Below are 20,939 nucleotides of genomic sequence, written 5' to 3'. Positions count from 1 at the left end.
TTGTGTTACTATTGTGTATTTTTATTGTTGTGTTTGCTGCTGGCTGCAACGTAAATTGCTCTCCAGGGACAATCAAGATATCTTGACTCTTGACTTGACTAGAAACGGATTCCTATATTTCTACTTTACTTTATGGCATTGAGCATTTCAATGTCCTTTTGTTGTGTCCTTTTATTTTCTTTTTTTCAGCTTTCCTCTTTATTTGTGGCCAAAAGTCACTTGTTGCGTCTTTGTGTGACCTGATGATCATTTCCCACTTCTTTTCTTTTTTTTTCACAGATTAAAATGCATCCAAAGTAGGCAAACAGGTGATCTATGACTAACTTCATAGAGAAATAAAACACAGACAGAATAAGACAGACCAATTACACGCAGGTTATTTACAGATTTTGATTGACAAATCCCAGCAAACAGGTGCCGGATCTGGTAACTTAATACAATAAAAATAAGGCTAAAGTGTTTCTTTAGAACACGTCATCGTTTACTAAGTCAACATCTAGTCTTAAAGTGTTTGCAGTGCCGGGGTGGAGCTGACCAGCTGACAGTGACTTTCATCACACTTTTTAAGACTAGATGTTGACTTAGTAAACGATGACATGTTCTAAAGAAACACTTTAGCTTTATTTTTATTATATTAAGTTACCAGATCCGGCACCTGTTTGCTGAGATTTGTCAATCAAAATATGTAAATAACCTGCGTGTAATTGGTCTGTCTTATTGTATCTGTTCTCTGTCTGTGTTTTATTTATCTATGAAGTTAGTCATAGATCACCTGTTTGCCTACTTTGGATGCATTTTAATCTGTAAAAAAAAAAGAAAATAAGTGGAAAATGATCATCAGGTCACAAAAAGACGCAACAAGTGACTTTTGGCCACAAATAAAGAGGAAAGCTGAAAAAAAGAAAATAAAAGGACACAATAAAAGGACATTGAAATGCTCAAGGCCATAAAGTAAGTAACAATATAGGAATCAGTTTCTATGGATGGATTGTGGGGGGTTTTCAACAAATAAACTGAAAGGTAAGCACCTTGAGGAGCGATGCGTGTGTGAGTTTGTGCTATGAATTAATGAGTGTGTACTGTGTGGCGAATGAAAACTTGTAAGTCCCATCGTTGTGCAGGCATGATATGTGCATCAGTGCCAAAACATACAGTAAATGAACTGGCAGCCAAGAGAAGATGCCAAATATCTGGCATGCACAAAATGACATAGGAGAGAAAACTATAGGCTAAATATATATTTTTCTTTTTCATATCTGATATATTCTCATTTCATTTCACTTTTTCACACACAGGATTTACAGTATGCTGGCTGTTCAAATTCATATTTCTGATCTGGACATGTGCTGCTCTCATGTCAAAAGTCACTGTCGCTGTTTACTGGATGGTTATTTTTGCTAGCCTTTAGTTTATTATCAAAGAAATGTTTTACAGTTGTTCTACCTGGAGACGATGCAGCCTCCACACCCACAGAGACATGTGATTGTACTGGACTGCACAGCAGCCAAGAGAGTTACTAGGTTATGTTAAAATTCAATTATCATATAAACAAGGGTGAGTATATAGTGGTAGCCACATAGAAGTTCCCCTGCCATGCTGCTGCCATGCTGCTCCCATCAGAGCTCCAGCAGCGCTCAAGCAAAGTCCCAGCAGCTGGAGTGACCCCCTCCTTTTCCTGGGCATTACTAGTTTTTACTGGAACTCCACCCATTCAATGAAATACAGGACATGACCAGGAGATGGCGCTTCTCTCACAGAACAGTACATTCTGCCAGAGGTGGCATTTTAAGTGCCGCCGCTGGTGGTGAGTGGAAATTCACATAATTCATAGAACCACGAGTACATACATGTTTGATTTAAGAAGTGAAATTATAACAGACCTAGCTACTGGAGATGCGCTGGCCACTGTTTTATCTGGAAATAAATTATTGTAGCTAATAATACCTACTGTCAATTTTTTTATCACAATTTATTTACTGTGAATCTACATTTAAAGAGGAAAAACTAAAGTGTGTGAGTGATGAAAGCCTTTTGGAAGATGTTTGCAATTGCAGGTATTCAGTGCATGCCTTCGACCAGGGAATTAGCATTATCATTGCTCAATCTTTTGTTTGCCCTATAATTCTTCTAAAAACTCAGAATAAGGTGCAGGAGGACGATACACTACAGCAAGTAAGAGTGGTTTCTCTGCTTTCCAGTCTGGGTGAGAGAGGCTGACAGTAAGGCTTTCAAATGCATTATATGAACTATTAGGTCGAGGGTTGATAAACAGATTTGACTGATAAATAGCAGCCACTCCTCCTCCTCTGCCAGTGTTACGAGGCACATGACAGTTAATGTAACTAGGAGGGGTAGATTCATTCAAACTAATATTCATCTTGCTGCAACCAGGTCTCAGTGAGTGTTAATATATCAATATGGTGACTTGTAATTAAGTCATTCACTAGGAGAGACTTGGATGGGAGAGAACGAATATTGAGCAAACCACATTTAATAGTTCTATTAGGTTGGCTTGCTGGAGCAGTGGTTTTGATTTTAACTAAGTTGCTATAAACAACTCCTCTAGATTTGGGTTTAGGCTCGACCCTCTACCTACAAATCTTGTTAACCTTTGTACCTTAACATTTTTTACTGGCACATTTACCACATTGGACAAACCATAGAACATCAAGAGCAGCGAATTGGATCTGACATAAAGTTGATCGCGCAACAGCAGTAAAGCAAAAGCATTTCATGGAGATGGAGTGAACGCCTACTTCTTCCCCTTCCCAACACCAACTCTCTCAGCTTGCACAACCCTACAACCCTGTGTTCCCCCCACCTGTTTCCCATCTTCCCTCATTACCTCTTGTATTTTACTTTGTGTGTCTCACAGTCTAGTTGCCAGTTTGTTGTACTTCACAGTCCTCGTCCCAGCTTCTTTCATTGCCATAGTCATAGCCTGCTTTGTGTACGACCTTGTTTGCCCCTTTGACCTGCCTTTTTGCCTCTCGATTTTGGATACCTCTGCCTGTCAGTGACTTAGACCATGGGTTAAACTTACACCAGAATATCCCTTTAATACAAAGTTCTACCTTTCTACTGCATGGAATAATAATAATGACTCTTGAGAGTCACACTATAGTTGACACATTGAAAATTGGTTCATCATTAAGTATTTCTGCACCACCAACATCTTTTTCAATGCAAGTTTTTATTGGACTTTTCAGAGTTCATCAGATCAACAGCTTTGACTTCAGTTTAACCAACAAACTCAACAAAGTCACAGGATTATATTGTGGCCTCAGGTTTTAAACCTACAGCTCACGAGTAACGACCTCCACCTCCCCGTTCACCTTCATGTCGACTGTTTTCCAGTCTAACACATTTCCTCTCTGCACGCTCTTCCCAGAGTACAGGTCCTGGATGGAGCTGGCTGAGAGGACAGAGTCCCACATGTTAACACTGGAGATCTCCCCAACGAAACTCTGATGGGCCTCAAAACCTCCAAAACCGCCGTCAGCATCCTGACCGAGGAAAACCTTCCCTCCAGATGGAATCGTGTGACCCTTCCTGTAGATCCTGGCCAAGCTCTTCCTCCCGTTCAGGAAGAAGGAAGTTGCACCTGAACTGGACTCCCAGGTGACACACATGTGAGTCTCCAGAGCCCCGGGCTGAGGGAGTGTGAAAAAGAGACCACCTGAAACCAGGTAAAGGGCCAACCTGGACACATGGACATAAAAGCACTTTTAGGCATTTTCAACAGTTTTCATCAGTTACAGACCTGATTTCACCTTAAACCCATCGACATGTTTGTGTTAATAACCATTCTCCTTAAAGCCCCTACAAACAACTTTTGGAAGTTGGGGAAAAGTGAACTTTGCGAACCCCCAAAACTGGATTTTATTCCACCAGAGCTGCAGCGGACCACACGGACTCTTACCTTCCCTCCCCTGTGGCCCAAGAGACGGCGGAGACACCGTAAACAAAAGCGGGGCAAGCGGAGCGGGCTGCGTGCTAGGCTACAAGCTAACCCTCACAGACCGGCGCTGCCCAGTCTCCTCCTCGCCAACGCCAGGTCACTCGCCAATAAACTGGACGAGATCCGACTGAGGATCAGCTCACGTAGGACGGAGACCTGTGTGGCGATCTTCACCGAGACCTGGCTGGACAACAACATCCCGGACGTAGCGGTGGAGCTAGCGGGGCGCTCTCTGTTCCGGGCCGATAGGACTGCAGCATCTGGCAAGACCAAAGGTGGAGGTTTGGCTCTGTACATTCACAATTCGTGGTGTACAGCTACGAACATTATTGGAACATTCTGCTCCCCTGATCTGGAATATCTGGCAGTGAAGTGCAGACCGTTCAAACTGGTTAGAGAATTTACCTCTGTCATGATTGTAGCAGCCTACATACCACCACGAGCTAATGCTAAGCTAGCTCTGGAGGAGCTGTACTGCCTGATAAGCAGTAATATGAATGTGAATCCTGAGGCTGCTGTGATCGTGGCTGGGGATTTCAACCATGTGAACTTAAAGGCTGTGCTCCCCAAATTCCACAAGTCCATAAACTTTCCGACCAGAGACAATAATATACTAGACCAAGTTTACTGCAACGTCCCTGGAGCATACAAGGCTGCAGCAGCCCCCCACCTCGGCATGTCAGATCACATCACTGTGGAGCTGATCCCTGCCTATAGACCTTTGATCTGTAGGACCAAACCCACCTCAAGAACAATTCAGGTTTGGACCGAGGAGGCTTCTTCAGCCTTACAAGACTGTTTTGAGCTCACAGACTGGGGAGTGTTCAAGGCGAGTGCTGATCTTGAGGAATACACGTCATCTGTGCTGTCCTATGTTAGTTTCTGCACTAATGTTGTCCTACCCACAAAAACAATCACGGCATTTCCTAATCAGAAGCCATGGGTGGACAGTACAGTGAGGGCCCTGCTCAAAGCTCGGGATGCCGCCTATAGATCCGGAGACAGACTGGCCTACAGCAGCGCCCGGAAGGAACTAAAAAAGGGCATCCAACTGGCGAAGTACAGGTATAAACAGCGCATTGAGGAGCACTTTCAGGACAACAACCCACGAAATATGTGGAAAGGCATCAGGATCCTGACAGACTATAAGAGCAGTAACCAGCAGGTAAGCCATGACACCACGCTGCCTGACACCTTAAACAGATTCTTTGCTCGTTTTGACTCCCCGAACAGCAGAGAGACTGCACACCTACCTCAGCTAGAGGCGCAACATCAACCACTCGTCCTGCAGCTGCATCAAGTGAGTTCCACCCTGAGGAGAATTAACTCCAACAGAGCTGCAGGCCCAGATAAGGTGTCAGGCCGCACCCTGAAGTCATGTGCTGACCAACTGGCAGAAGTTTTTCTGGACATTTTCAACCTGTCCCTGCAACTGTGTAAGGTCCCTGTCTGCCTCAAGTCCTCCATTATTGTGCCTGTGCCCAAAAAATCAGCCATCACCTGCCCCAACGATTACCGCCCAATTGCTCTGACCCCAGTCGTTATGAAGTGCTTTGAGAGGATCCTCCTAAAGCACTTAAAGGACGTTATCCCTGCCGGCTTGGACAGCCTGCAGTTCGCCTACAGGGAGAACCGCTCCACGGAGGACGCCGTCTCAATAGCACTCCATTCAGCCCTGACTCACCTGCAGCATCCTAACACATATGTCAGGATGTTATTTGTGGACTTCAGCTCGGCCTTTAACACCGTCCTACCGGACACGCTGGCCGCGAAGCTCCACAACCTGGGACTGACAACATCACTCTGCCTCTGGATCAAAGATTTCCTTACCAACAGGCCTCAGGTGGTGCGGATAGGGAACTCAACATCTTCCCCTCTGATCCTCAACACCGGCACGCCGCAGGGCTGTGTGCTAAGCCCCGCCCTCTTCACTCTCTTCACACATGACTGCTCTGCCATCCACCCCTCAAACATGGTGGTGAAGTTTGCGGATGATACCACCGTAGTGGGTCTCGTGTCAGACAACAACGAAACCCACTACAGAGCTGAGGTCCAGCACCTGATGCAGTGGTGTTCAAATAACAACCTTATGTTGAACACCGCAAAGACCAAAGAGGTCATAGTTGATTTTAGGAGGTCCAGGAAGACTCAACATGCCCCGATCTGTATACAGGGAGAGGCGGTGGAGCGTGTTGACACCATCAAGTTCCTGGGCATCCACATTTCCTCTGACCTCTCCTGGTCATTGAACATCTCACTCCTGGTGAAGAAGGCCCAACAACGGCTCTTCTTCCTCAGGAGGCTGAAGCGAGCTGGTCTCTCCTCCAAACTGCTCGCAGACTTTTACAGAGCAACAATAGGCTATATGCCCAGCTGGCTAAAATCCAGGAAGTAGTGGTACTTCCTGGTTGGTACTGCCTGAATTTCAGCCAGCTCCTTTATTTCCTGTTGTACATGATTGGCCAAACTGATTAATCCCGGTGTGTCTGACCTCAAAACAATAATCAGACACACCTGGCTGGCTGAAATTCAGAAAGTACCAACCAGGAAGTACCACTACTTCCTGGTTTTTAGCCAGCTGGGCATATAGCCTATTGAGAGCATCCTGTGCCTCAGCATGACGGTGTGGTACGGCAGCTGTACGGCAGGGGACAAGAAGGACCTGGCCCGGGTGGTGAGAACTGCACAGGGGATCGTGGGCTGCCGTCTGCCTGATCTGGACTCTGTTTACACCTCTCGAGTCCAGAGGAGGGCTAGATGCATCACCTTAGACCCCACCCACCCAGGCTACGAACTGTTTGTACCGCTGCCGTCTGGCAAGCGGTACAGGTACATCAAGGCAACCACTGCAAGGCTTCAGAATAGCTTTTTTCCTAGAGCGGTGAAGGCTATCGCCCCCTTGTAGTGGCATGCACGCACGCACACACACACGCACGCACACACACACACACACACACACACACACACACACACGTACTTTCCCTCCCAGATACACTCAGACTGGCACTTATGCACTTTATTTCCCTGTCCCCAGCTACCCCCACATACTTGTGCAAATTGTATTTTTTATCTTTATTTTTCTATTCTATTTATTACTGTATTGTGTGTTGTGTTTTTAAGCCGTGGGTCCGAAGACAATTTCATTATCTTGAATAATGACAATAAAGATACTCTGACTCTGACTCTGACTCTGATGACTTTGGCGACCCCTGTGGACCAAAGCGGTAGAGTTTTGCTGGAATGAATACTGTGTTTCCCATGAGCTCTAGCACGTATTGTTGTAAAGATGTTTATCTGGCTCGCTTGTCAGGGTCTAGACTTAACTTTTTTGTGAGCAGTTTTAAGCAAATAACTTTGGAAAAGTATTAAAAAACTTTACCGATGGTCTCATTTGCTTTTGTAGGTCAGAAATCAGCATAAACGAGAGACGTAAAGATAAAAACATTGTGTAGTCTGAACCCGGCCTTGTGTGGAGAGAGGACATCTACCTGCCGTCTTTTAACAGCCACACATTGAGTTCATCACGCTTTGGACTACAGTAGGTAAACAGGATGATGTCTCGCCCTGGAGGGTTGTCGGCCTCCATGGCCACGTTCATACACAGGGTGAAGGCACTCAGCTGCATCGGCTTCAGAGGAGTCAACTCAACGACGCTGGTGCTCGTCTCCTTGGGAAACACCAAAGTCTTGATGGTGACGCTGCCTGAGGAACAAGTTCAACATCATTCACCTGTAAACTGAAAATAAAATGTGCATTTGTAGTCGCAGAGAAGCAAATAACGACACAAAGGAAAGGTGAATAGTTACCAGCCGTCCCCATGGAGACAGCAACAAGGAGAAGAACCAAAAGTCTCATCTTTAAAAAACCTGCAGAAAGAGAAAATTCACTCTTGTTAAAAGGAAGTCACATTAATCTTATTAAATTCTTCTCTCAGGATCATTAAAAAAAAAGCAGATAAACAGCTTGAAAGTCACAAATTTCAAGATGGCTGCCATACTTGTACAATTTCTAATATGCAAACCTACATGACAGATTTTGCTATTAACCTAAAGTTCTGCAAGGGAATATAGTTGTGTACTTGTCTTAACATTAGCTTGTTAGGTTAGCTATCTAGCATTAACAAACCATATTTTTTGCGAAAATTTACTTTAATTTGTTTTATAGAAGTAATTTTTGTCTTCTGGTAGTTTGATTTGACACATTATGTAAAAAAAAAAAAAAAAAAAAAAAAATAGATGTCTGTGGATATTGTCATTCATCCAGGTCATCGTTATCTCTGGTCAACAAATTGATTGAACACATTTTTAACAGATATGGCAGCCATCTTGAATTTCCAAGTGGTTGATGTGTTTTATGAACAGATACCTGAGCAGGAAGTTCTGCTTTTCCAACTGCTGATCTGTTACTGTGACTCTGGTTATTAATTATAAAACACGATGATGTCGCCCTTCGTTAGTGTTTGAAATCAAACACTTTTCTGCAAAATATCAGATAGGAACAGTGATGATGTCATCAAGCACCTGATAGTGGTAAGATGAACAAATTATTTCTTGTCATTTAGATCTGGATGAAGCAGCGCAGGTCGTATGAGAAGGATGAAGGAGTGTACTCACCGTGTCGCTGTGAAGATTCTGCTGCTGAAGATCCAGACGAGAGCTTTTTTATGTCATGAGTCCAGAAGCTCCGCCCCCTCAATCGCTCGATGTGCAAACAATAACGCTTTTCTTGAGAATTACAACAGACCAGGGAGTTTACTCTGTTTACACACGTAGAACCAGATGGTGTGATGGTTTTGTCTTTGCATGAGGGTTCAGACGAACAGGAAGTGACCAAACACTGTGAGAGTCCAGAGTCCAGAGAGTTCAAGGGTTAAGTTTTGGCATAATTTCTGTGTTAAGTCCTCAGTTATGGCTAAATAATGTATGTAGACAATATTTGTGTGCTGGCTGAGTTTGCAGAGCGCACAGCAAGCCTTTCAACTTCATTTACCACTGACCCAGGTGAACCAGGAACACTGGCTAGCTTGACCTACTAGCCCAGCTAGGCTAGGCTAACTGGATCTCATTCAACGCAAGCCCGACAATCCATCTTTTGTTTTTCCGTTTCAAAACAAAAACAATTGGTCTGTTTTTCTGTTAATCTGTTTCAAAACTAAGATGGAAAACCTGAAAACAAAACAACAACGTCTAGGAATTAAAAATAAGAAAACAAAAATAAAAATATTTAAAATTTGGTTTCTGTGATTACTTTCTCGCTCCCCTTTCTTCTCCGCGATGACGTCCTCAGGCTGACCGCTGTCTCCCTGGGATGCCACGATCTTCCCTGGGATGACGACTCAGGTTGACCACGGCATCCTGGGGAGACCACGGTCAGCCTGCGTCGTCATCCCGGGGGAGAAATCAAGCTCATAACTTACCCGCAGGTTTTTTAAGATTTACTGCCGGATTGTTTAATTCTTTTTTGGAGATAAATGTTGGTGTCGTAACTGGAAACTGGAAGCCACATTAGTTTGTTCAAATGAACAGTGAAGCTTCAGGTATTAACTGGACAGAGGAGCAGCGCTGCCGAAACCGCCAGAAAGCTACAGAAACCGCCAGATTTACATCAATAAATAAATGATTTACAATGAACCGATCGGCCTACATTTAGCCTGGTTTAATAAATAAAGAATACAACAGAGGGAAATTCGGTGTGACGGGCTTGTTTTTTCAGGCACGTCCACGGGGCAAGTTCCATGCCTCTCTGAACGAGGGGTACACGGATTAATGCCCCCTAAATACTTATATTAACATTAAATACTCAATATAATATAACTTCCATTCCATCTGTCTTACTTTGCAGGACATTTCACAGACCCTTCAGGATTTTGCAATGTCACGAAATGTATTGAAAATTTATAAAAATGTCATTTATTTTGCGGATTGGGAGCGAGCGAGAGAGAAAAGACACCGGGCATGCACCAGATTTCACATTCCAGCAAAAACTGAAACAAGTTTGTTAGAAATTAAGAGAAGAAAAGCACAAAAGATGCGCTACATTGATTGCAAACACGATATGTAAATTTGCAAACACACTGAGCATCTTTCTCCATCCAGGATCCAGGCTCTAAAAGCAGTCGTTCGTGAAGCATGGAAAAAGATAGATGTTGCAATGTGTCACCAACAAGTTCATTCCAAACTAGAAGACTTGGTGCTGTCCTTCAAAATCATGTCAGGTCATAGGCTACAAAATCCCAGATGTAGTAGTTTTTGCTGTGGGGTGTATTCCTGTTTGCTTCAACTAATTTAAGTAAGTATCGGTTAGAGTGGGAGAGAGGCCAGAAAAACTCCAGATTTTTTCTCTTTCCACACTGAGCCCGGCCACAATTTACACTCTACACACATGATTTTTTCAGAATTTGTAAGAAAAACTTGTTATCTCTCATATCATGTGTTCAAAATATCAGAGAGACTTACAGAATTTACAGAACAAGCCTCTGAGTGCGGCCACGTCTGTCTCTGCTCCTCATTGACTCCAATACAAATATTTTCTGAGAGAAGCAGAACGGACTGATGTTTTAAAACTGCCAGCGTCGCCAAAATATTTACTGTAGAAACACCAAATCGTACCGAAATTTTCAGTAAGTCCTTAGAGCAACGTTGATCTGTGTTTTGTTCTGATAGGAGTTACCGTTTTCTCACCCTAAGCCTAAATGTGAGACCGGTGCAGAGGCAGAAAATGGCTCTTTTTCTCCACGTTTCTGTCTGTCTCTATCGCCGTGGTAACCTCTTTGATCCTCAGGCCAGAGCTCGTTAACTTCATAAACAATCCACCTGGCGCTCGTTTAAATGTTTATAAACACAGACACAGCTAAATCAGACTGACACAGGATGCAGCTCATAGTCACACACACACACACAGACTCTAGAACCAGCTTCATGTGATTACAGTTACACATGTGATTACAGTTACACACACACACACACACACACACACACACACAGGTAACCTAATGTGATTACAGCTCCTCCATATCAGTGCTTATAGAAAGATGATCATGTGTCTGATCAGCTCTGTCTTGACCTTAAGATCGTGGGTTTGATTCCCATGTTGACAGAGATGGTAAAACCGGCAGTAGCCCCGTGGGCCTTTCAAAATTTCCCCAGAGGAAATTTTCTAGTTAATATTATTATCCTTATCTTCATTTTATGAGTTAAACAAATGTTTTATAAAACTCAGTCTTGTCAAGATTTAACAAATTGCTCTTGTGTTCATTGAGATATTGATTAAAAAAATAGAAATAAAAAAATAAATAAAAGCTGGAGGATCAGATAGGTCTAGTGATGAGGAAAGTCACTGTCAACTGCTGCACATCTGTCAGCAGGTCAGCTCCACCCAGGCACTGCAAAAACTTTATTTTTTAAGAGATTTTTTTAGACTAGATGTTGACTTAGTAAACAGTGACAGGTTGGTTATAGGCACTAAGCACTATAAACTCACCCTTGTTTATAATGATTATTGAATTAAAACATAACCTAGTAACTCTCTTGGCTGCTGTCCAGTCCAGCACAATCACATGTCTCTGTGGGTGTGGAGGCTGCAAAACAACTGTAAAACACTGGGTTGATAATAAACTAAAGGCTATCAAAAATAACCATCCAGTAAACAGCGACAGTGACTCTTGACAAGAGCAGCACACATGTCCAGATCAGAAATATGAATTTGAAAAGCCAGCATACTGTAAATCCTCTCAATAAAATAAAATATGAATATAATGAATGAAAATTTAAAAAAACTTAAATGATGCCTCCAAGCAAAATGAGAATATATCAGATATGAAAAAGCTAAAAAAAAAAAAAACATATAGCCTAGTTTTCTCTCCTATGTCATTTTGTGCATGCCAGATATATGGCATCTTCTCTTGGCTGCCAGTTCATTTAGGGGAGACAAGGGATACTTTTTGTCTCAGCTCCCATAACTTGCAACGCTTTCGTGGTAGGGCTCTCAAATTATGACACAAAGTCCCCTCATTTGTCCACTACAAATAGCAACGCCTCAAACTTCTCAATCTATATCACAGAATTCACTATTTGATGTCAAATGCAAGGAGTGCCACTGTTACAACCTACCCCGCTACCAGGGTAGGTTGTAACACAACCTGGGGTCAATAGTAATAGTGAGATTAAAAGCTAAAAACTGAGGCCAAACCAAAAAAAACATGCATCTACGTAAGTTTATTGTGCATGTTCCAACACTAAAACATCTTTCTGTGGTTCAGTATGAACAGAAAGAACTCATCACTGATGGTTAAATGAAGAACAGTGACAGTGGTGTCTATCATAACATTAGAAAGCTGTCTTAAAGAACATCTTCTGATAATACCAGTGAATGGTGAACATCTATGAATGGAAGAAGTAGCCCATAGTCCATGTATAGCTCCAGAAAAGATGGCTGACACCTAATGACAGTTAATAAAACAACAAAGATAAAAGGTGCTACAACCATCCCCACCCCTGTCAGTCAGTGTTTGACCAGCTGGACCAGAATGGTGGTTTGAGATAAACATCAATGAAATGACTATATTTGAAACTATTTTACCTAAGAACCTGCTCTTTCATCTTATACGAGTTACCTGATTCAAACTTCAACAGTATCGATACATTTAGGCTACTGTATGTTTGGGCACTGATGCACATATCATGCCCACACAACGATGGGACTTACAAGTTTTCATTCGCCATATAGTACACACTCATCAATTCACAACACAAAGTCACACACGCATCACTCCTCAAGGTGCTTACCTTTCAGTTTATTTGTTAAAAAACCCCCACAAACCATATAGAAACTGATTCCTATATGTTTACTTTACTTTATGGGCTTGAGCATTTTAATGTCCTTTTATATTCTTTTTTCAGCTTTCCTCTTTGTTTGCAGCCACTTGTTGCGTCATTGTCTGATGATCATTTCAAGTAGGCAAATAGGTGATCTATGATTAACTTCATAGAGAAATAAAACACAGACAGAGCACAGATACAATAAGACAGACCAATTACACGCAGTTTATTTACAGATTTTAATTGACAGATCCCATCAAATAGGTGCCGGATCTGGTAATTCAATACAATAAAGATAAGGGTGAGTATATAGTGCTTAGTGTTTCTTTGGAACATGTCACTGTTTACTAAGACATCTAGTCTTAAAAAATACATTTTTGCAGTGCCTGGGTGGAGCTGACATGCTGACAGATGTGCAGCAGCTGGCATTGACTTTCCGTATCACAAAACCTATTCTACCATCTGATCCTCCCTCGCTCACTTCTAGAGGACGGGGCTAAGTCTCCTGGACATATATGTACAGTGATAAGCATAAATGAGTACACGCCCTTTAAAAAGTACGATTTTAATCAAAATCTCAATGAACGCTGTTGTTCACTTAAGATGGACCAATATGGACACGTGTACAGACACCCATATGGACTTTACTTGGAGATATAGTTCTGAAGCCAAAGACACAATTGACCAGTTATGCCTTTGGATGCAAGCTTTGCACAAATACCACTGTGCCAGACCTGGTTGAATGCACCTTTGATGTCTATAACGACAGCATACCCTTCGCCACCTCTATGCAGGATGTTAGATAAGGACGTGGTTGAGGAGGTAACTCTGAAGTTGTTTGTGGTCACTTTACTGATGACAGTGAGCAAGGATATGTGACAGTATTTAGCTGGGTCTGATTTTGAGTCCCTTTTGTGGATAGGAATCACACAAGCAGTTCTCCATTGTTTTGGGAATAAGCCTCGAGAGAAGGCAAGGCAAGGTAATTTTATTATCACCCATTTTTACAGTTTGTCTCAAAGGGCTTTACATGGCATCATGACAACATCCTTTACCCTTAGACCCTCACTGACAGAGGAAAAACTCCATGGAAAACCCTTTTAACAGGGAAAAATTTGAGAAACATCAGGGTGAGCAACAGAGGAGGGATCCCTCACCCAGGACAGGGAGAGAGGAGTTGAAAGAGGCCAGTTCTGCGGCACACTCTCTGAGGACCCTTGTTGGAGTTTCGTCAGGCCCTAATGTCTTCTTTGGGTCCACGTTGCGCAGGATGTTCCTAATGTCTTTGGGTCTGAAGTGGACATGGCCGATAGAAGTTGGGAACTGTGGCAGAGGGATCTTGGAGGCACCAGGCAGTGTGCACTTCTCTGCAAAGGTTTGGCAGAAGATGTTGGCCTTATCACCGGCTGTGATGTGAGGGATGCCTTGGTATTTAATGACGGGGATATCTGTAGACCCACTTCTCCCCAAGAGTAATTTTACTATACCTCACCTGACAGCCAGGGAAATACCTGTCAGCTGTCAGTTTTCAACCTGCTGTGACCTAATCTCTCATCAAAAGCCAATTTCATCAAGAGCCAATTTCACCGGAACAGGCCTGTCTCAGGCCCCTGCCAGTAAGTTTCCTACTATTCAGCCACCCTTATCCACATTTCTGAGTTGATTTCTCCACTGCAGGCTCCTATACGGAGCCCTGGCGTGTAAGTGTCTGTCGCTTCCACCTCTCCCTTTGGACTCCCCTTCCCCGACGGCCCCCGGCGGCAAACAACCTCGCCCCCCCAGACACTCTTGCCTCTCACATGTACTCTACTATGCTCTGCAATAAAATTATGGACTTATTCAATGTCAAAGTTGTTAGCATTCATGATCAACTAACTCCTCCACGCAAAAGCAATGACTGCTGTATTCCTGCTCCACCTCTCATATCCTCATTCTCTCATTTTGATCTCCACACTACCACAGAAATATCCACCTTCATACAGAAATCCAAGTCCTCCACCTGTAGTCTCGACCCTCTGCCTACAAATCTTGTTAACCTTTGTACCTTAATATTTTTTACTGGCACATTTACCACATTGGACAAACCATAGAACATCAACAGCAGCGTATTGGAACTGGCATAAAGTTGATCATGCAACAGCAGAAAAGCAAAAGCATTTCATGGAGATGGAGTGAACGCCTACTTCTTCCCCTTCCCAATGCCAACTCTCTCAGCTTGCACAATCCTACAACCCTGTGTTCTCCCCACCTGTTTCCCATCTTCCCTCATTACCTCTTGTATTTTACCTTGTGTGTCTCACAGTCTAGTTGCCAGTTCGTTGTACTTCACAGTCCTCGTCCCAGCTTCTTTCATTGCCATAGTCATAGCCTGCTTTGTGTACGACCTTGTTTGCCCCTTTGACCTGCCTTTTTGCCTCTCTATTTTGGATACCTCTGCCTGCCTGTCTGTATACCGAACTCTGCCTGAAATTAAAACCTGCCTTTTTTTCTGAACCTTCTGTGTTGTGCATTTGTGTCCACCAGTTCTGTGCTCTGGGGAGTTCATGAAATTGAGAGTCACACTATAGTTGACACATTGAAAATTGGTTCATCATTAAGTATTTCTGCACCACCGACATCTTTTTCAATGCAAGTTTTTATTGGACTTTTCAGAGTTTATCAGATCAACAACTTTGACTTCAGTTTAACCAACAAACTCAACAAAGTTACAGGATTATATTGTGGCCTCAGGTTTTAAACCTACAGCTCACGAGTAAGGACCTCCACCTCCCCGTCCACCTTTATGTCGACTCTTTCCCAGTCAAAGACATTTCCTCTCTCCACTCTCATCCCGGAGTACAGGCCCTGGATGGCGCTGCCTGAGAGGACATAGTCCCACATGTGAAGGTCGGAGATCTCCCCAACGAAACTCTGAATGGCTTCAAAAGCTCCAAAGCCGCTGTCAGCATCCTGACCGAGTAAAACCTTCCCTCCAACTGGGACCACGAGACCCTTCCCGTAGATTTTGGCCACGCTCTTCCTCCCATTCAGGAAGACAGAAGTTGCTCCTGATTCGCACTCCCATGTGATGCACATGTGAGTCTCCAGAGCCCCGAGCTGAGGGAGTGCGAACAAGACACCTTTTGGATCCAAGTAGAGGGACAACCTGGACACATGGACATGAAAGTACTGAGAGGGTTTTCATCAGTTACATATCATTGATAGAGACAAACTCATCGACATGTGTTGGCCTCAAAGCCGTGTTCACGTTTGTGTTAACCATTCATCTTAAGGCAGGATCAGACTACACAAGTTCAGGCTGATTTTCACCAGGAGACCATCAGGTAAAGATAAAAACATTGTGAGTCGTGGAGAGAGGACATCTACCTGCCGTCTTTTTCCAGCCACACGGAGATTTCATCACGGTTTGGACTCCTGTATTCAAACAGGACGATGTCTCGCCCTGGAGGGGTCTTGATCTCCATGGCCACGTTCATACACAGGGTGAAGGCCCTCAGCTCGATCGGCTTCAGAGGAGTCAACTCAACGACGCTGGTGCTCGTCTCCTTGGGAAACACCAAAGTCTTGATGGTGACGACGCTGCCTGAAGAACAGACGTTTGGCATAAGTCACAGGTACAAGTTCAATCTCATTCACGTGTAAACTAAAAATAAAATGTGCATTTGTAGTCGCAGAGAAGCAAATAATGACACAAAGGAAAGGTGAATAGTTACCAGCCGTCCCCATGGAGACAGCAACGAGGAGAAGAACCGAAAGTCTCATCTTTAAAAAATCAAACCTGCAAAAAGAGAAAATTCACTCTTGTTTAAGGGAAGTCACATTAATCTTATTTAACACCAACACTGGTCTGTTTTTCTCTCAGGGTCATTAAAAAAAGCAGATTAACAACTTGAAAGTCACAAATTTCAAGATGGCCTCCATACTTGTACAATTTCTAATACGCAAAACTACATGACAGATTTTGCTATTAACCCACAGGTCTGCGAGGGACTATAGTTGTGCACTTAACATTAGCTTGCTAGCAATAATGCTAGTTAACAAGCCATATTTTTGCAAAAATATACTTTATTTCATTTATTTGATTGAAGTGAATTTGTCTCCTGGTTGTTTGATTTGACACACAAGATCATTTATGTAAGAAAATAGCTGAAAATAACATTTACCAGATATGGCATCCACCTTGAATTTCCAATTGGCTGATGTGTTTTATGAACAGATGCCTGAGCAGGAAGTTCTGCTTTTCCAACTGCTGATCTGTTACTGTGACTCTGGTTATTAATTATAAAACACGATGATGTCGCCCTTCGTTAGTGTCCGAAATCAAACATTCACTTTTCTGCAAAACATCAGATAGGAACAGTAATGATGTCATTGAGCACCCGACAGTGGAAACATGACCAAATTATTTCTTATCATTTCGATCTGGATGAAGCAGCGCAGGTCGTATGTGAAGGATGAAGGAGTGTACTCACCGTGTCGCTGTGAAGATTCTGCTGCTGAAGATCCAGACGAGGGGTTTTTTATGTCATGAGCCCAGAAGCTCCGCCCCCTCGATCGCTTGATGTAAAAATAATAAGACCTCACTTGACAATAACAGCAGGCCCAGAGCCAAAGAAACAGTGATGATAGCGTCTGGCTCAGTTCACAGTTTACCTATATTTAATTGGATCTGTCAATCAAAATCTTTAGATAATCTTTGTGTAATGGATCTCATTGTATCTGTGCTCTGTCTGTGTTTTATTTCTCTATGGAGTTACTTGCAGATCTCCCGTTTGCCTGAGTTTGGACGCATTTTAATCTGAGAAAAAAGAAAAAGGGGGGGAAGGAAAAAAACTCGATTGACAGATGTCAATCGTCAGGTTACGCAATGAAGCAATCAGTGAAAAATAAAGTGAAGGTTGTCCAGTTGCATGTGCACGCAAGTAACCAGCAGCAAGTAGACAGTGTGTTTGTACATGTTTTTTGTTTCATCGTCTATTGTGTTTATGGTGTGAGAGTACCATCTTAAATCGTTTGTGCCGACAACGTTTATGTGCTGGCTGTGTTTGCTGAGCGCACAGCAAGACTTTCAACTTATAATATGTCCCCTTTTATGCCACATAAATACTTATATTACTACCAACTACTCAATATAATATAACTTATATTCTATCCCTTTTACTTTGCACGACATTATACAGACCCTCCTTTCACGAAATTTATTGAAAATGTATAATAAAAGTAATTTATTATGCGGACTGGGAGCAAGCAAGCGAGAGAGAAAAGACACTGGGCATGCACCAGGTTTCACATTCCAGCAAAAACTGAAACAAGTTTGTTAGAAATGAAGAGAAGAAAAGGAGAAAAGATGTGCTACATTGATTGCAAACACAATATGTAAATTTGCACACACACTGAGCATCACTCTTCATCCAGCATCCAGGCTCTGAAAGCGGTCGTTCTTGAAGAATGGAAAAATATAGATGTTGCAATGTGTCACCAACTAGTTCATTCCGTACTAGTGTAACGAGGTCCGCAGGTATAGCCACAGTCATGAGGTACCAGTGAGGAGAAGTGACAACTGAAGTTAAACTCACTGGCCCATACAAGACATGCTAACCCACTTGCCAAGTGGTCATTGACCTCTTGGCGAAATGGTTTGCATCGTTGCCCATGGTGCGGGAGACCCGGGTTCGAGACCCACTCAGGGCAGGTCAGACCACATCGGTCACACTAGAAGACTTGGTGCTGTCCTTCAAAATCATGTCAGGTCATATGCTACAAAAATCCCAAATGTGGTAGTTTTTGCTGTGGGATGTATTCCTGTTTGCGTCAACTAATTTAAGTAAAACTAAAGATTTTGCAATTTTGTAATCTGAGTAATATTATTAACCTTACTTTAATTTTATGAGTTAAACAAATGTTTTATAAAACTCAGTCTTGTTAAGATTTAACAAATTGCTCGTGTTCATTGAGATATTGATTAAAATCTTACTTTTAAAGGGTGTGTACTAATTATGCTGAGCACTGTACATATATGTCCAGGAGACTTCGTCCCGTCTAGACGTGAGCGAGGGAGGATCAGATGGTAGAATAGGTTTAGTGATGAGGAAAGTCACTGTCAGCTGCTGCACATCTGTCAGCTGCACATCTGTCAGCAGGTCAGCTCCACCCAGGCACTTCACAAACTTTATTTTTTAATACTAGATGTTGACTTAGTAAACAGTGACATTATGGATATAAGCACTAAGCACTATATACTCACCCTTGTTTATAATGAGTATTGAATAACCAGTGATTAATTTGTGCCGGAACCTGCTGGAACAAGATCCGGCACCTCGCCGGTCGGTACCAGTAGATTGGATCCTGAACCTCGATAATCTGTCAATCAAAACCTGTAAATAATGTGCATGTAATGGGTCTGTCTCATTGTATCTGTGCTCTGTCTGTTTGCAAAGGACATTGACATTCCGACATCCCACCACTCCGCCATCCCGCCATTTAGACATACCATCATTCCGACATACCGCTATTCCGACATGCTATCGTCCCACCATTCCGACAAGGCTTTGTATAAGGAAATGTGCGTTACTCAACAGGCTCCTCCCTTCTTTAAGACATGCTGATAGAGGAAGACCCACATGGTTGTGTGTAATTACGCAGCAGAGCGCAGACAGGGACTAGTCTGCCTGTCTAGCCTCTAGCTGGTCATTTTGACTAAACTCCTTTCTTCATTGTCTAAACCCAACCAGTGCAAAATCTTTTGGGGACCAACAGCTGCCGTCTCCATGACTTTTTCCAAGGTTGTTTTGTTTTTCTGTGTGTTTTTTCAGACAGTAATATGATGAAAACAACCACCATTGCATCTTCCTGTTCATCCGCCATGTTTGCCCACGTCTGAACACATTTGACCACGTTTGACCAGGCGAGATTTGTAATATTGAGCGTGAAGAACCTGATAACTGATAACCTGCTGAAGAATCTGTTAGTTAACCCTAACCCACTATAAGATCAGAAGAGAGAGATCTGGTGAGATCTGTCTTTTGTTATCATCAAGTGTGTGGTGTCCTAATCTGTGAATGTTTGAGGAATCCTGTAGTTGTGTACCCGCCTTTAGTGGAGCCCTTCTTGTGGATGGGAATGACCCAGGAATGCTTCCACTTCCAGGACACTGTACTGCAGTCCATGGAGGTCTGGAACAGCTGCTGGAATACCTCCCCCAGCTGCTCAGCACTGTGCTTCAGGGTCGCCCACAGATGTTGTCGGGTCCAGTGTGTTGAGTTGTGTCCTCTTGGGGGCTCTCACCACCTCTTCCCTGCTGAAGGTGATAGCTGAACCACCAGGATGGAGTGAGTAGATGACGGTCTTCAGCTTTGTGCTATTGTTCTTTTCAAATCTTGAAAAGATGAGTTGAGGTCGTTGAGTAGAGATCACATGAGGAGATAAAAAGCCCTCATCAGTGGAACAAAGATAACATGATTCACCAGTGGAGTTAGACATGTTTATGAATGCTGACGCAGAATATGAGAATATATTACAAAAAAGAAGAAAAAAAGAGTTTTATCTCAAGTGTTCCACTTCATCAACATTAACTCTAGGCCTCTGTGTGTTTGTGCAGGTGCAACTCAACAGACACAAAACTAATTAGCAGCAGCTGAAAGATGAAAATGAAGTTTGGGTGTGGTGTAGCCTAATGTAATTATAACACATCATGATATATTTAACCTACAAACAAACTGGGCAGCAGCTATTAAATATGAAAATAAAGTTTGGGTGTGGTATAATTAACTGCAGTTATTGTTTAACCTGTATTCAACATGTGATATCAGAATCACAATTAGGCCTATTGATCCCCACAGGATCTTTTGTTACAAAACTTTTAGCGCTGTTACTGGTGTTAACGGCCCAGTACTAGATGTAAAACTTTGTGGCATAAGCAAGCACTAAACCTCCATGCTCAGCACAGCTGCTGCTGCTGCTACTCAAGAGGTAGAGGAGAGATGCTAGCCTCCAGTCCATTTAGCTAGAGTCTAGACTGTGGTCTGGAGATGAAAGTAATTTTCCAGCGGCCCATACCATTTATTAAATGTCTTGTTAACACCTTTGTCCGCATATGCATTCACCTCTGTTGAAAGGCAGTGGTAAATTTATCAGTTGATCGTATTTTCAGCTAAAGTTTATAA

At 42.9% G+C, this 20,939-nt stretch overlaps 1 protein-coding gene across 3 annotated transcripts; it reads right to left on the bottom strand.

The window, feature by feature from the left end:
• Window positions 1–3,184: 3,184 nt before the first annotated feature.
• LOC146965690 (C-reactive protein-like) lies at window positions 3,185–17,319 on the bottom strand. 3 transcript variants are annotated; one of them, XM_085764245.1, is made up of 4 exons: window positions 17,250–17,304; window positions 16,491–16,555; window positions 7,450–7,663; window positions 3,185–3,702 (listed from the first exon to the last, which is right to left on the bottom strand). In XM_085764245.1, exons 2-4 carry the CDS (start codon window positions 16,537–16,539, stop codon window positions 3,297–3,299), a joined length of 669 nt encoding a protein of 222 aa, XP_085620371.1. In that variant the 5' UTR covers window positions 16,540–16,555; window positions 17,250–17,304; the 3' UTR covers window positions 3,185–3,296. The 3 variants fall into 3 exon arrangements, with proteins under 3 accessions (XP_085620371.1, XP_085620372.1, XP_085620370.1); XM_085764244.1 differs by lacking the exons at window positions 3,185–3,702; window positions 7,450–7,663 and adding exons at window positions 15,395–15,922; window positions 16,144–16,360 and having other exon boundaries at window positions 17,250–17,319; XM_085764246.1 differs by lacking the exons at window positions 16,491–16,555; window positions 17,250–17,304 and adding an exon at window positions 7,768–7,827.
• Window positions 17,320–20,939: the final 3,620 nt, after the last annotated feature.

The sequence above is a fragment of the Trachurus japonicus genome, chromosome 21 (genome assembly GCF_045865225.1).
Source record: "Trachurus japonicus isolate A0001 chromosome 21, Traja_1.0".
NCBI classification, from domain to species: Eukaryota; Metazoa; Chordata; class Actinopteri; order Carangiformes; family Carangidae; genus Trachurus; species Trachurus japonicus.
The sequence above is the reverse complement of the archived record's forward strand: the minus strand, read 5'-3'. Positions and strand labels throughout refer to the sequence as shown.